We start from the raw sequence: 17,378 nt of genomic DNA on the forward strand, positions 1-17,378 counted from the left end.
TATATTATCAACAAAGAATATGTGCATCTACCTCAACTGTTATCTGCAGTGAAACGGCACCAGAGCTTTGTCAATGAAAACAGCAATGGGTGAAGAGCTACATATACTGTACCTCCGCTAGTGAACAGCGACACTGTGAGTACCCGTCCAAAATTACACATAGTGTACACATACACGCTGACATTGCGCTAAATACATATTTAAAAGTAGTAGGTGAACATTGGAAACATGATGTATGCCCCTAGCATAAGGAAAGGCATAACCAAATAGGCACAGGAAACATAAACATAAAACCACAATCACTCATTTCCCTAAAACCATTCGCACTCTCGAGTAAAGTATATGCCAGGTTGAAATTAACCACTATTTACCAAATGGTAGCTAGGCCTATAAAGTCTGCAGAGGTGCAGGGTCCTTCTGTCTCTCATCTGTCACTCATTGGTGAAATGCACAGAGCCAGTGAGTAGAACTGTCAAGGAAGATATAGCTGAAGTCGGAAGTTTACATACAGTACACCTTAGCCAAATATTTTTTAAACTCGGTTTTTCACAATTCCTGACATTTAATCCTAGTAAAAAGTCCCAGTCTTAGGTCAGTTAGGATCACCACATTATTTTAAGAATGTGACATGGTAGAATAATAGTAGAGAGAATGATTTATTTCAGCTTTTATTTCTTTCATCACATTCCCAGTGGGTCAGAAGTTGACATACCGTCAATTAGTATTTGGTAGAATTGTCTTTAAAATGATTCACTTGGGTCAAATGTTTCAGGTAGCCTTCCACAAGCTTCCCACAATAAGTTGGGTGAATTTTGTCACATTCCTCCTGACAGAGCTGGTGTAACTGAGTCAGGTTTGAAGGCCTCCTTGCTCGTACACACTTTTTTCAGTTCTGCCCACAAATCTTCTTTAGGATTGAGGTCAGGGCTTTGTTGTGGCCTCTCCAATACCTTGACTTTGTTGTCCTCAAGCCATTTTGCCACAACTTTGGAAGTATGCTTGGAGTCATTGTCCATTTGGAAGACCCATTTGCGACCAAGCTTTAACTTCCTGACTGATGTCCTGAGATGTTGCGTCAAAATATCCAAATAATTTTCTTTCCTCATGATGCCATCTATTTTGTGAAGAGCACCAGTCCCTCCTGCAGCAAAGCACCCCCACAACATGATGCTGCCACCCCGTGCTTCACGGTTGGGATGGTGTTCTTTGGCTTGCAAGCCTCCCCCTTCTTCCTCCAAACATAAAGATGGTCATTATGGCCAAACAGTTCTATTTTTGTTCCATCAGACCAGAGGAAATTTCTCTAAAAAGTATGATCTTTGTCCCCATGTGCAGTTGCAAACTGTAGTGTGGCTTTTTTATGGCGGTTTTGGAGCAGTGGCTTCTTCCTTGCTGAGTGGCCTTTCAGGTTATGTTGATATAGGACTCGTTTTACTGTGGATATAGATACTTTTGACCCCGTTTCCTCCAGCATCTTCACAATGTCCTTTGCTGTTGTTCTGGGATGGATTTGCACTTTTTGCACCAACGTACGTTCATCTCTAGAAGACAGAGCGCGTCACCTTCCTGAGCGGTATGACAGCTGCGTGGTCCCATGGTGTTTATACTTGCATACTATTGTTTGTACAGATGAATGTGGTACCTTCAGGCATTTGGAAATTTCTCCCAAGGATGAACCAGACTTGTGGAGGTCTACAATTATTTTTCTGAGGTCTTGGCTGATTTCTTTTGATTTTCCCATTATATCAAGCAAAGTGTTAAAAGCGACTTTACCGAAACAGAGTTTATTCCAAGTCAAAACAGGAATACTGAAACCCTCTAGACAGTAGAGGGGAACAACTGGAGATGCGACCACAGACTGCAGGTCGCTTCGGGAAGGCGCAGGCCGTAGCTCATCTAGACACCTGCTCACACGCAGAATCTGAAGAAGGCAAAACCATGACAGGACGGAACGAGGACATAGAACAGCAAACAATGATCCGACAAGGACAGAAGTGAAAACAGAGAGAGAAATAGGGACTTAATCAGAAGGCAAAATAGGGAACAGGTGTGAAAGAGAAAATGAGGTAGTTAGGAGAATGAGGAACAGCTGGGAGCAGGAACGGAACGATAGAGAGAGAGAGAGAGAGAGAGGGGAGAGAGGGAGGGGGAGAGAGAGGGATATAAAGAGGGAAAGAACCTAATAAAACCAGCAGAGGGAAACGAATAGAAGGGAAGCACAGGGACAAGACATGACAATATATGACAAAACATGACACAAAGAGCACAGAGTTTGAAGGTAGGCCTTGAAATACATCCACAGGTACACCTACAATTGACTCAAATGATGTAAATTAGCTATCAGACGCTTCTAAAGCCATGACATCAATTGCTGGAATTTTCCAAGCTGTTTAAAGGCACAGTCAACTTAGTGTATGTAAACTTATGACCCACTGGAATTGTGATACAGTGAATTATAAATTAAATTATCTGTCTGTAAACAATTGTTGTAAATATTACTTGTGTCATGCACAATGTAGATATCCTAACTGACATGACAAAACTATAGTTTGTTAACAAGAAATTTGCAGAGTGGTTGAAAAACGAGTTTTAATGACTCCAACCTAAGTGTATGTAAACATCTGTGTTCAACTGTAAGTGATAGGCCTACTGTCAATCAAAAATAATAGACGCTACAGGTTTTACAAAACAAACACGAGCGTTTCAACACAATGGACAGCGACACTCCGATACAGTTCTGTACTTTTCTCAACATTGTGCTCTCTACACGTTGTTCTTTAGACTTATGAGGGTACATACAATCAACGGTTCTGCAGAGAACCAGGCTATAACACGCTCTCTGTAATATTAAAACTGGGCGGTAGGCTATGAGGGAGAATTGATTTTTGTTTATCAGTCCCAAACCAAACGTTCCCAAACACAATGCAAAGAACATAATATCATCTGGGATGTCTGCCTTGAAATGAGGAGGGTTGTTTCAAAGCAGAAAATAAAACACTTACATCATATTTGAAAATACAAACATGGGACAGATAATGAATGCAAATCTACATATAGGAGACCTGTGGAAACAGTGTTTTCATCATGAATCACACAAAAAACAGTTTTGAAATTGTGGCCACAAAATACTTTAACTACAAGTGTAAAATCTGCTACAGAGCAGCGGCGCCCCGTCATTCAGGGAAAAGCCCTACCTGTTTTGAGCTCCAGCTGTTTAGCCCAAAAAGTAAATACTGTATATACAGTAACAGACAAACGTTTGGACACACCTACTCACTCAAAGGTTTTTCTTAATGTTTGACCATTTTCTACATTGTAGAATAATAGTGAGGACATCAAAACTATGAAATAACACATATGGAATCATGGTGTAACCAAAAAAGCGTTAAACAAATCATAATATGTTTTATATTTGAGATTACTCAAAGTAGTCACCCTTTGCCTTGATGACAGCTTTGCACACTCTTGACATTCTCTCAACCAGCTTCATGAGGTAGTCACCTGGAATGCATTTCAATTAATCTGCGTGCCTTGTTAAAAACTTAATTTGGAGATTTTTCCCCCTCTTAATGCATTTGAGCCAATCAGTTGTGCTGTGACAAGGTAGGCGTGGCATACATAATATTTGGTAAAAGACCAAGTCCATATTATGGCAAGAACAGTTCAAAAATAAGCAAAGAGAAACAATATTCCATCATTACTTTAGGACATGAAGGTCAGTTAATGCATTACATTTCAAGAACTTTGAAAGTTTCTTCAAGTGCAGTCACAAAATCCATCAAGCTCCCTGATGAAACTGGCTCTCATGAGGACTGCCACTGGAATGGAAGACCCAGAGTTACCTCTGCTGCAGCTCCATGATGAAACTGGCTCTCATGAGGACTGCCACTGGAATGGAAGACCCAGAGTTACCTCTGCTGCAGCTCCATGATGAAACTGGCTCTCATGAGGACTGCCGCAGGAATGGAAACCCCAGAGTTAACTGCACTTCAGATTGCAGCCCAAATAAATTCTTCCCAGAGCTCCAGTAAACAGTCACATCTTGACATAAACTGTTCAGAGGAGACTGTGTGAATCAGGCCTTCATGGCTGAATTTCTGCAAAGAAACCACTACTAAGAAGAAGACACTTGTTTGGGCCAAGAAACATGAGCAATTCACATTAGACTGGTGGAAATCTGTCCTTTGGTATGATGAGTCCAAATTGGAGACTTTTGGTTCCAACCCAGTGTCTTTGTGAAACGCAAAGAGGTGAAAGTGTGATTTCTGCATTTGTGGTTCACACTGTGAAGCATGGAGGAGGAGGTGTGATGGTGTTACGCTGGTGACAATGTTGGTGATTTATTTTGAATTCAAGGCATTAACCAGCTTGGCTGCCACAGCCCTCTGCAGCGATGCGCCATCCCATCTGGTTTGCGCTTAGTGGGACTATCACTTATTTTTCAACAGGAAAATGACACAAAACACACCTCCAGGCTGTGTAAGGGTTATTTGACCAAGAAGGAGAGTGATGTAGGGCTGCATCAGATGACCTGGCCTCCAAAATCACCCGACCTCAACCAAATTGAGATGGTTTGGGATGCGTTGCACCGCAGAGTGAAGGAAAAGCAGCCAACAAGTGCTCAGCACATGTGGGAACTCCTTCGAGACTGTTGGAAAAGCATTCCTCATGGAGCTGGTTGAGAGAATGCCAAGAGTGTGCAAAGCTGTCATCAAACCAAAGGGTGGCTACTTTGAAGAATCTCAAATATAAAATATATTATGATTTGTTTAACACTTTTTTGGTTACTACATGATTCCATATGTTTTATTTAATAGTTTTGATGTCTTCACTATTATTCGACAATGTAGATATAGTACAAATAAAGAAAAACCCTTGAATGGGTGTGTGTTTCCAATCTTTTGACTGTTACTGTATATATATATATTTATACTTTTTTTTACTGTTTTGCATGTTATTTCTTCATTACTACTTGTCACATTTTAGTTTGCAAACAATGTTATCCCTTTTATTGAGTTAATAAAGCTGCATACAAACATGGGCTCCAAGAAAGTTATATTTACCCTCTCAGCTCACTGTCCACCAAGGACGTTGCCTCTCTGATCATCACTCTCTCTCGCTTGGGCAAGGGACATTTAAGGTACACTCAGATTTGACGATGTAAAACGTAATTCAAGGGTTGAGGGTTTAGGTCTGAGGGCTGTCTATTTTCACTTTGAGATGCAGCCAACGTCTCTTTTTCGCTTTGTTGAGTAAGGCTGCTCCAAAATGCAGGTGTTTCAGCCAAGCTCATTGCTTTCTGTGGTGGAGGGGCAGCCAGCGAGGAACACAAAGCGTAGGGGTTAGTCATCTTCTCTAGTTACGCCATTATTGGCTCAGTGTTCTGTCACTCATGGGGACACTCCCTCACTGCAAAATCTACAGAGAGAGCTTGAAAGTTCAAGACCCCTTGGTTGCTGCCTTAGATTTACATTAGAAGTGCCCAACCAAGAAGGCAAAAAGTCATTGGCCACAGATAAAATTACGTCATTATATCTACCATAGCTTTGATTGAAGTGATCATGTCAACATCATACTTTCAAAATCTTAGCTAGAAAACTACACAGGCAGTCACCATCATGATTCACGTTAACAATCTACTGGCAAATCCTTTTCAATCCTTGTCATAGGAAGATCAATTATTGATAAAAACATATCAGTGCTCATCGGCCATTAGACATAAACATTACACAACAAGTTGGAAATTGCAAATTCATCAATGAGTTGTTTGGAAGATATCAGTGGCTAACTGCAAGCATTGAAAAAAACAAATCCCTATGTCCTGCCTGCTATTCGGCGGAGAAAGTGTGTGGACCATGTCTGGTTTTAATGGTCTCTTCTTCAAGCTTAAAAGGATAAACATTAACACGCAACACAATGGGACAGAAAAGGTTGAATACATTGGCCATGCTGTCAAGCCAGCATGACCTCAGCCACGTTCAAACAACTGGAAACTCAGAACTGGGAAATTTTTTGAACGATCATCCAACTCACAATTCCAAGTCGGGTAACTCGGGCCTCTTTCTAGAGCTCCAACCCGATCCTCACTGACATCGCTGACGAGATTCAACTTTTGTTTTGTTTAGAGTTCTCAGTTGTCTTGAAAGCAGCATAAATCCAGAGAATGCCAGACTTTTATGACAAAATTTTATGTCAAAATGTGCCCACAAGAAGGACCGCTGCGCCACCTACCTGTTCAAGTTAGCACAGCACAACTGTGAGTCCAAATATGTATTGTATGCTGCTACATAAATTATGTAATATATTATGTAATATGCCAGGGATTATGTAATATGCCAGGCAGATATGTGTAACTAAGAAGGTAATACTAAGTGTATGTTAAGTAGTAAGCTGTTTGTTGCCCTGTGCCTCACCTTAATCATTCGGTCCCTTTCCCCTCATCTGACTTGGTGGTGCACATGTAGGCAATAGCCTGTTTTAGAGAAATGTCAACATTGAATATTGTAAGAGCTTTCATTGTCTGCTTACATGCCCCGTTTATTTGTCCTATGATTCTGACTTGGTGTACAGGGAGAATACTGTAAGAATGGCCCATGTTCTGACTTCTGTCACTGTACATTTCAAAAGCACTGAACAAATACTTAAATTGACTACGTCCGTCTTAGCTCGCTCATTCATGTCTTCATCGAAATTACGGATTGCCTTATTCACACACATCGTTCCATTATGCCATAGTTTGTACACCTCAATTGTCAGTAGAAATCACATTTATTTAAGCAAGTCAGCCATATCAGGTATGTTTTTTTAACGCAGCAAACGAGGCTGAATATACTCTTTCGCTGCCAGACAAGGCTCCACTGATGTAGCAGTGGTAAGGATTCACTCCATGGTGCTGAAAAGAAAGCTCTGCTGTTGGGACAGCTTTATGTAGGCCCTAAAAGTTTGTCACCATTATAGTGCAATTCATGTATGGTTTAGTGTTGTGTTGTGCAGTGACTTTGCTGGCATGAATTAAAAAAATGGAGAGCTCACCCCACCAAGATATACATGCAAAAAACGCCACTGATACAGAGCCTAATTAGTGCCAAGTCCATTAACGGTAAAGACCTACCTTTGGGGACACATCGGAATCTCCAAGATCATCAGCAAAGTCTGTAGTAATTTTTCTCAGAGTCTGGTCCGCGGGTATTGTGTTGTCATTGTAAGATGTGAGGAACTTGAAGTCACTTGTGCGCGATCCCGTCGTCAGGTATGCGTCATAATTGTATGTGCTGTGGAGAGTTCCCCCTCCACCCCCCTCTGCGTAGTTGGGAGGGAGATACGCACTGGGGATGGCGACCGCTCCGTCAAACAACAGTCTTGGCTTTCTCCTGCGGCAAAACCTCACGGACAGGATGACAATGATGAAGGTGAAGAAAAATGTGGAAACGGACACCAGCGCGATGATCAGATAAGAGGTGAGTTTGGAATTGTTCTCATCATAAGAACATCTTTCAGTTCTGGTACTTCAGCCAAGTTATCAGAAATCACTAAATAAATTGTACAGGTGGCAGAGAGAGAGGGCTGTCCGTTATCTTTCACTGACACAATGAGGTTCTGTTTCATGCTGTCAGATTCAGAAATGTCCCGCTGTGTCCTGATCTCTCCACTGTGGAGACCAATAGTGAAAAGTCCCGTATCAGTTGATTTGACTATATGATATGACAGCCAGGCGTTCTGGCCGGAGTCCGCGTCCACCGCAATCACCTTGGAAACCAGAGAGCCCCCGTGCGCAGCTTTGGGGACCAGTTCGGTCATGAAGGATTTCCCCTCCGGGGCGGGGTATAGTATCTGAGGAGAGTTGTCATTCACATCCGTTATGAACACACTGACCGTGACGTTGCTGCTGAGTGGAGGAGAACCGTTGTCTCTGGCCACCACGTGGACTTTAAAACTCCTGAACTGCTCATAATCAAACGACCTCACAGCGTGGATCACCCCCGTGTCTCCGTTAACGGATAAAAACGAGGACACTGGGACACCGTTCACCTCACCAGGTAAGATAGAATAAATCACTGTCCCGTTCTGTCTCCAGTCTGGGTCTCGTGCTGTAACGGTACACACAGACACACCCGGTTTGTTATTTTCAGTCACGTGGGCTTTATAGGACTGTTCCTCAAACACAGGTGGGTTGTCGTTGACGTCAGCGACAGATAACTGAACACTTTTAGAGGAGGACAGAGGTGGAGAGCCCTCGTCGGTGGCAGTGATTGTAATGTTGTAATCAGACACTAGTTCACGGTCCAGTTCGCCCGTGGTCACCAGAGAATAGTAGTTTTTGATGGATGGCACCAGCTTAAAGGGAAGGTTTTGCTGAATGGAGCAGCGGACCTGTCGGTTATTCTCAGAGTCTCTATCCTGCACGTTAATGATGCCCACCTCTGTACCAGGAGACGCGTTCTCAGGTATGGGGTTAGTCAGAGATTGTAGATATATCACAGGGGCGTTGTCATTAACATCAGTGATTTCTATTATCAACGTAGAGGAAGATGCTAACCCTAATCCGTCCTTTGCGCTGATCTGCATTTCATATGATGACTCATCTTCATAATCCAGAGACCCAATAACTCTGAGTTCTCCTGTTTTATGATCCAGAGAAAATACAATGTTATTTTCATCTGAAACATGGTCAAAATCATACATAACTTCGCCATTGTGTCCCTCGTCTAAATCACTGGCGCTCACTGTAATTACAAGAGTACCTAAAGGAGAGTTTTCCGGCAGACTGGCTTTATAGACGGCCTGGCTAAACACTGGGGCGTTATCGTTAGCATCCAGTACAGTGACGTGTATGAGTACAGTACCTGATCTCTGCGGAGAGCCTCCGTCCACAGATGTGAGTAATAATTTAAATTCCTGCTGTTGTTCACGGTCTAGCTCTTTGTCTAAGACTAAATCGGCATTTTTCCGTCCACCACTTTTTGTATTAACATTCAAAATGAAATGGTTATTCCCTTCAAGTGTATAGCTTTGAACCGTGTTCTGTCCTATATCCGCATCACGAGCCTCATCTAATAAAAAGCGAGCTCCTTTGACGGACAATTCTGCTATTTCAATTTTAATCACCTCTTTCTTAAATTGCGGTGCGTTATCATTTATATCTTGAACATGAAGACTAATACGGTGCAGCTCCAAAGGATTCTCCAATACAAGTTCCTGGTTTAAAACACACGAAGCCTTCTTGCCACAAAGCCCCTCTCTGTCAATTCTCTCCGCAACAATCAAATCTCCGGTAGTCAGATTAAGGTCACAGTACCGTTTTTGGTTCCCTTCGGTATCAATACGGGCCTTACGAGCGGACAGTATCCTCGCCTCCAGTCTGAGATCCTTGGCTATATTTCCAATAACATATCCTCGTTTCATCTCTTCCGGAAAAGAATAGCTCACGTCTCCATAGGCGGAGTGCAGCGGTCGAAGAAAGAAAGCAAAGCCCCAGACGAGGCCTGTCACCGAGATTCCTTTGTTTCCCATCGTTAGAATGCGGTGAAGAAATCCCCTTATATTTAGATCGATCGAAGTATAACGATTCCACAGGCTGAGATATGGTTTGATAAAAATTACAACAAAAAATAAACCAAGAGAATGCGCAACCTGACCATTTCCACGGTTTTCTGCATTAGTGGCAAACCCTGAGCTGTAACTACGACAGCAGTGGGAGGAGAGGTGTATACAGTATAGAGGTGTATACAGTATATTCAACCTCAGCTAGTCAACAGCGACACTTAGAGCAACCTTCAGAAATGACGCATACTCAATTACATTGCACTGTTAAATATGTTTGATATAGGAAATATTTCCGTATACTTACTCATAGTATATCCTGTAGGCTTCTATGTTGAGGAAACGAGGCCATTGTAAGCGTATAGAGCAATCAATAGCCGTAGGTCACAGCCAGTATGTTTCAGCACCATGGACAGCGACCACTAGGGACCGACACTCTCAATCTTCTCGTCTCTCGAGTCTCTCTATACAAATAGGGTTACGAGTTGGAAACTAAAAACCAATTTACCATGCTGCTACTCTTACAGTTAGGGCTCCTTTACTTTCTGAGGCGACAGAGATGGGTGGTTAGCAACAAATAAATACAATGGAATCACACCATTCTAAAAGCATGCATATCAACAAAACGACACGAAAGTCCCAAACCTGTCAATCCTCATCTCAATTTAGTTTGGCTGCTATAAAGATTTGTTAACCCATTTGTTAATACCATGTCGTTAACAAGTGCTGGGATCCCATTGTATGGGCCTACTGTTAGTACACTGAAGGGATAGAGAGCTCGGGAGGGAGGGAAAGAGCAGCGCGTGCGCAACTCATTAGAAGCAGCTCGTGCCTGGTGCTACACAGCGGCATACAGAGAGTCATTTTAGAACTGCACACAGCGATGAAATAGTCACCGGCCAAGTCGACTGATTCGCCTTTGTACTTAAATGCAAGGTATTCATTCCAGTGATATTAAACAACATAGTTAGCCTACGTTTTCGGGTTTGCGAGGCCGAGGCAGTATTCTTCAAAATCGATGTAGGTTAATATTTGGTTTCTGTAAAGGCTACGCTTCAGACACACAAAGCTTCATGCTTGCAACCCTGTTATTCCACATTCCAAAGGGCTGGGCATACACTGAAGCATAGCCATCACCTGTCAATCCTCCATCTAACGTTCTACATGTATCGATGAATCCATAGCACCATACGTTTTCTCTGTGGGATCCATGAAGAACTGCATCCTCCCTGAAACTGATCCCGTGGTCGTGGGAAACAACCTGCAAAGATAAAAAGCTCGATAAATATCATTACATATTGCTGTTTGCTTGGAAATCAAGGAATGTAACCGGAACTGCACGTTTAGCTTTCATATGCCTATTTTTCCAATCAAATCAAACTGTATTGGTTGCGGGGGTAGGCTACATGGGTACAATGTTTAAGAGGGTTATAATTGAAATTTGAGTAACAGCCTTCCCCCTAAAGTTTAGCATGATTGACCCACTCTCCAATTAGCCTGGCCTGGGTATGCGCTGGCTTGCTTAACTTGGCCCCATCAGACTATATTCTCGTGTGAACATGCATTTTTGGGTAAGGATGAGGATACTGTGTTGAAAATGCACTGCCTATAATCGGCTGTAAACGAAAGCATGTTTAACAACGCTGGTCCCTTGCTTGACTGTAACAGCTTTGTCTGTGTGTGTTGTGTTTCTCCAGCAGAGAGCGCCTTCCACTCAGAGCGCGCCAGCCCAAGCAAGACTCAATGCCGGCGAAAACAATGTCTTCACACACCATTTGTGCTTTACAACAGCTCTGCAACATGTCCCGTTGTTGGTCTAAAGCATATTTAAATTGCATACAATATTTCAGATGCGTTATCAACCTGTGAAATTTTTGTTTGTGTGTAATGATAAAGTATTAATTCCGGGAAATAGGAGCGTGTCTCTTCTTGAAATATTGGAGTTCGTATGTGCATGTCGGCGCCTTTTTGACATTAGAATTATTCCAAAATAGTGACAAGGGATCAGCACGCTAAACGTGCACCTCAAAACCAGGGCGTGTAGTCTGGGCATTTCCCTCAGTACAAGGCAAGGAAGCGCTTGTTGGTAGGAGGCAGATTGACATCTATAACCAAATGATTTATGTCCATGAAGAAACACTGAGAATACATTTAGTGTTTTCTATAGAGTAGACTGTTGTGCATATGAGCGAGAGAGAGAAAAGAGAACCGATAACATAGAACAGAGACTCAGATTAAACGTGGTTAACTCTTCACCCCTGCAGTCTCTGGGCTCCTCATTAGACCAGTCTCTCTGGCCACTGCGGCCATGATAGCATCAGCAGTCATTTTGTTTGGTCTAACCAGCTGTTTTAATACCTCCCCTGTGCTCCGTTAATTGTGCCCCGTTCACTGTGCCCCGTTCACTGTGCCCCGTTCACTGTGCTCCGTTAATTGTGCCCCGTTCACTGTGCCCTGGCTCTTATGACCATCTAGCTACAGCCATGCCCCTGGCACATAGCCTGCAGCGGGACACACACGCACCTCACAGGGGCATACACACAAAAACACACAATCACCTCACATCTAGCTGTCTCTTTCTTTCTCTCTCACACTACACTACACACACGCACGCACGCACCTACACGCACACACACACACACACACACACACACACACACACACACACACACACACACACACACACACACACACACACACACACACACACACACACACACACACACACACACACACACACACACACACACACACACACACACACACACACACACACACACACACACACACACACACACACACACACACACACACACACACACACAGGTGTGGTAGGGCTGTGAACATGACCGTGGAGGTTGGTTGTGAGGTGTGGTAGGGCTGTGAACATGACCGTGGAGGTTGGTTGTGAGGTGTGGTAGGGCAGTGAACATGACCGTGGAGGTTGGTTGTGAGGTGTGGTAGGGCTGTGAACATGACCGTGGAGGTTGGTTGTGAGGTGTGGTAGGGCTGTGAACATGACCGTGGAGGTTGGTTGTGAGGTGTGGTAGGGCTGTGAACATGACCGTGGAGGTTGGTTGTGAGGTGTTGTAGGGCTGTGAACATGACCGTGGAGGTTGGTTGTGAGGTGTCGTAGGGCTGTGAACATGACCGTGGAGGTTGGTTGTGAGGTGTGGTAGGGCTGTGAACATGACCGTGGAGGTTGGTTGTGAGGTGTGGTAGGGCTGTGAACATGACCGTGGAGGTTGGTTGTGAGGTGTGGTAGGGCTCTGAACATGACCGTGGAGGTTGGTTGTGAGGTGTGGTAGGGCTGTGAACATGACCGTGGGGGTTGGTTGTGAGGTGTGGTAGGGCTGTGAACATGACCGTGGGGGTTGGTTGTGAGGTGTGGTAGGGCTGTGAACATGACCGTGGAGGTTGGTTGTGAGGTGTGGTAGGGCTGTGAACATGACCGTGGAGGTTGGTTGTGAGGTGTGGTAGGGCTGTGAACATGACCGTGGAGATTGGTTGTGAGGTGTGGTAGGGCTGTGAACATGACCGTGGAGGTTGGTTGTGAGGTGTGGTAGGGCTGTGAACATGACCGTGGAGGTTGGTTGTGAGGTGTGGTAGGGCTGTGAACATGACCGTGGAGGTTGGTTGTGAGATGTGGTAGGGCTGTGAACATGACCGTGGGGGTTGGTCATCAGAGCCGGACAGTGCTATGCTGCAGCCTGCTTCGTGCACAGTGGGCAACATGGGGAGATGGTATTAGTCTGCCCCCCCCCGAGAGACAGGTGTGGCTGCTAGGTCTGTGAGCCAGCAGAACTTCCCAGCTCTACTATAATAGAACAGGGAAATACTGCAAAGGTTGACATTCATCATATTGAAACTTCTTCTGTAAGTGCAAATGACATACACAACACTTAGCCTGATCTCATAGATTAGACGCAATATAGTAAATGTAAATCCGGGACACTCAAATGAGTATGATATGTTTCGTTTAGTATGGTTACATAAGATAGAAGGTTACTTAAGGGGCAACAACTAAAGTAGGGTAATTGATTGTGATGGATCGGTAAGTGTATAACGCTAATATCTTGCAACCCAAAGGTTTCGTGGTCAAATTTCATGATGGACAACTTTACCTAATTAGCAACTTTGCAACTACTTACTACTTTTTTAGATACTTTGCAACTACTTAGCATGTTAGCCAACCCTAACCCTAACCATATCCTTAACCTTAACACTAACCTTAACCCTAACCTTAACCCTTAACCCCTAACCCCTAACCCCTAACCCTAAACCCTACCCTAGTTAACATTAGCCATCTAGCTAGCATTAGCCACCAAGCTATTGTTACTAAAAACAAATTGTAATTCGGAAAATATCATACAAAATGGATGATGGACATCCACAAATTAATACCTACCATATGAAACGTAACATATCATTCTAATTGTAGGGTCCTGGATTTTCCTTTACTGTGTTATGTCTACCCCTGACTCCAGGTTGCAACACTTCATAGAAAAATCTGTATCTTTCTCAAATCTATAGTGTGAATTGCATCCTTCATCAGAGCTGCTCAAACACACACTCACTCTCTTCAGATTGTGTTTAAGTGTTCTTGTCTCTATGTCACTCTCTGATACTGGAGTGTCCGTCAGTCACACGCTGACTCTGTCCTTGCCCACTCCCTCTCCGTCTCCCCAGACCAAACGTGAGTTTATGTCAGTCACTTAATTGTCTGCCTGTTTCCTCCTCCTGTCCTCACATCTTTCATCATCTCTCTCTCAGACTCTCCGGACACTCTGTATTTCTCTCGGCGAGGTTTGGTGCTGCTGTTGCTGCCGAGTGAATTTATTACAGACATTAATCTCACTGTCTGCGTGGCTGTGGTCGTGCGTCCAACCGGCGCTGTTTGCTCCTCTCAGCAGGATGTTGTTCTTTCTAAGGCACTGCGGCTGGAGAGCTGGCTGACCCCAACATGACAACCCCCACCACAGACACCCCCAAACCCTTACCCCTTCAAACATTATATCCCAAACCCTCAAACCCCAAATACTCAAACCCCCTACAATATACATTCACACCCCAATGGCCAAATAGTCTCTTAACATCAATTAAAAGCAACCATATTATTATTAGTTTGAATGACGTGGGAGAATTAGTGAGACAGACACGATAGTGAAATGTTTCAACCATTGATATATACATTTCACAGAACCTTACTCTACCTGGTTCTTGTACTTCAGTCCTCCAGAGCTTCAGGTCAGCAGTCCTCTTGACTTCAGGTTAGGCTGCAATCCTTCATCTCCACAATCCCCTTCTCCACAATCCCCTTCTCCACAATCCCCTTCTCCACAATCCCCTTCTCCACAATCCCCTTCTCCACAATCCCCTTCTCCACAATCCCCTTCTCCACAATCCCCTTCTCCACAATCCTTCATCTCCACAATCCCCTTCTCCACAATCCCCTTCTCCACAATCCCCTTCTCCACAATCCCCTTCTCCACAATCCCCTTCTCCACAATCCTTCATCTCCACAATCCCCTTCTCCACAATCCCCTTCTCCACAATCCACTTCTCCACAATCCCCTTCTCCACAATCCCCTTCTCCACAATCCCCTTCTCCACAATCCTTCATCTCCACAATCCCCTTCTCCACAATCCCCTTCTCCACAATCCCCTTCTCCACAATCCCCTTCTCCATTTTCAGGGTTCATTTCGTTCTTCTTTTTATTTTGCAGTTAGCTAAAGGGTTGGAGTCGTTCAGGGCCTTTTTATATTCATTCTCAAAAACACAGTCCTACTATTCATTGTTGTTGTGTGGGACTAAATGGGCTCTTATTTATCTCTGTGGATGACATATGAGTAGATCATGGTTGGTAGAAGAGAGACCAGAGACCCCTGTTAGTGCAGCAGCCTATTGCTAGTAGTGCTGGACGTCTGTTAATTCTGCCACAATGCATATCTATATTCATTAACTGGAGTGACGCAATACTCTACAGACCAAATGCTGCTGGCTATGCTTTTCCCCCTCCGCTTGTATGTTTGTTTGTTTTACTGAGGAAGTTGAAATGAGACCAAATGCAGAAATTAGGAACGGCCAGGACCCCCTTGTGAATGCTCTGGGGAGAGCTAAGATGTTGTTCCCACGCATGCAGACCAGGAAGTCTGTGAGTGTATGTTTCTTTGGCGGTGTGTCTGGAACATATGTTGTAGTGGGGATTCAGACAGCAGTTTTTCCTGACAGTGTAGTATAGCTTTGATCGGTGAAGGACTCATTGACAATGACACCAGGACAAAGAAAGGTGTGTGTGTGTTAGAACTCTGACAGTCCTTTGAACCTTTGAAGTTGTGTCTGTCAGACATAAGGGACCCAACCCATCCTGCTTTCCTGGTTCAAAACTGTTTCCACCCTCCACCTCTGCACAAGGAGTTTATCAGGCTCCTGCGTGTTGCAGTGGTCTAAGACACTGCATCTCAGTGCAAGTGGCGTTACTGCAGTACATTGTTTGAATCCAGGCTGCATCACATCCAGCCGTGATTGGGAGTCCCATAGGGCACCACCAAATTGGCCCAGATTCGTCCAGGTTTGGCTGGGGTAAGCTGTCATTGTAAATAAGGATTTGTTCTTAACTGACTTGCAGAGTTAAATAAAGGTTAAATATTATTATTATTTTTTAAATCAGGAGGCTGTTGCCATGGAGACTGTCCCCTACTGGTGGTAACCATAGAAACTTCCTTGTCTGGCTCCCACAGCGGGCGAGGAAGAGAGAGGGTTGTTTTGGCAGACATTAACCCTTGAACTCTCTTCACCGCTGTCTCCCTACCCTCTCCAAGATGCAGGATGAAAGAGAGGAGAGAAAGAGAGAGATAGAGAGGAGGGAAAGAGAGAGATAGAGAGGAGAGAAAGAGAGAGATAGAGAGGAGGGTGAAAGAGAGGAGAGAAAGAGAGAGATAGAGAGGAGGGAAAGAGAGAGATAGAGAGGAGGGTGAAAGAGAGGAGAGAAAGAGAGAGATAGAGAGGAGGGTGAAAGATGATAAGCAACAAACATCATCTGCAGCTCAAAGACCCAGATGACAGGCAGCAGAGAATAGACAATTGAAAAGAGACAAGAGCTCCCTGATCTTTCAAAGCTTCGTGCTTGATAAACAGCCATTAATCACTGAGCTACAGAAGCAATGTGCTGGAGAAACACTTAGGTACTCCAGAATCTAAACCCCATAATGAGCAATGCGAAAATCAGAGAACACAGTCAATGGTTAACAGTCTGATTGGAATATTCCTAGATTTCTAAATGAGCCCTTTGGAGATCAGTAGAGTTCATGAGAATATGCAGTCAGACACCATCATTTGTACATCAAATCAAACGTATTTATAAAGCCCTTTTTAAATTAGCAGATGTCACAAAGCGCTTATACAGAAAGCAAGCCTAATACCCCAAAGAGCAAGCAATGCAGAAGAAGAAGCACGGTGGTTTGGAAAAACTCCCTAGAAAAGGCAGGAACCTAGGAAGAAACCTAGAAAAGAACCAGGCTCTGAGGGGAGGCCAGTCCTCTTCTGGCTGTGCTGGGTAGAGAGGAACCAGGCTCTGAGGGGAGGCCAGTCCTCTTCTGGCTGTGCTGGGTAGAGAGGAACCAGGCTCTGAGGGGAGGCCAGTCCTCTTCTGGCTGTGCTGGGTAGAGAGGAACCAGGCTCTGAGGGGAGGCCAGTCCTCTTCTGGCTGTGCTGGGTAGAGAGGAACCAGGCTCTGAGGGGAGGCCAGTCCTCTTCTGGCTGTGCTGGGTAGAGAGGAACCAGGCTCTGAGGGGAGGCCAGTCCTCTTCTGGCTGTGCCCAGTGGAGATTCATTTACA

General features: G+C 44.2%; 1 protein-coding gene across 1 annotated transcript; it reads right to left on the reverse strand.

Moving 5' to 3' along the window:
* Positions 1–7,308: 7,308 nt before the first annotated feature.
* LOC124011175 (protocadherin gamma-A11-like) lies at positions 7,309–9,639 on the reverse strand. Its single transcript, XM_046324279.1, has one exon. The coding sequence runs from the start codon at positions 9,508–9,510 to the stop codon at positions 7,447–7,449; it is 2,064 nt and encodes a 687-aa protein (XP_046180235.1). The 5' UTR covers positions 9,511–9,639; the 3' UTR covers positions 7,309–7,446.
* Between the last annotated feature and the right edge of the window lie 7,739 nt (positions 9,640–17,378).

This window comes from Oncorhynchus gorbuscha, linkage group LG23 (assembly GCF_021184085.1).
Source record: "Oncorhynchus gorbuscha isolate QuinsamMale2020 ecotype Even-year linkage group LG23, OgorEven_v1.0, whole genome shotgun sequence".
Taxonomy (NCBI): Eukaryota; Metazoa; Chordata; class Actinopteri; order Salmoniformes; family Salmonidae; genus Oncorhynchus; species Oncorhynchus gorbuscha.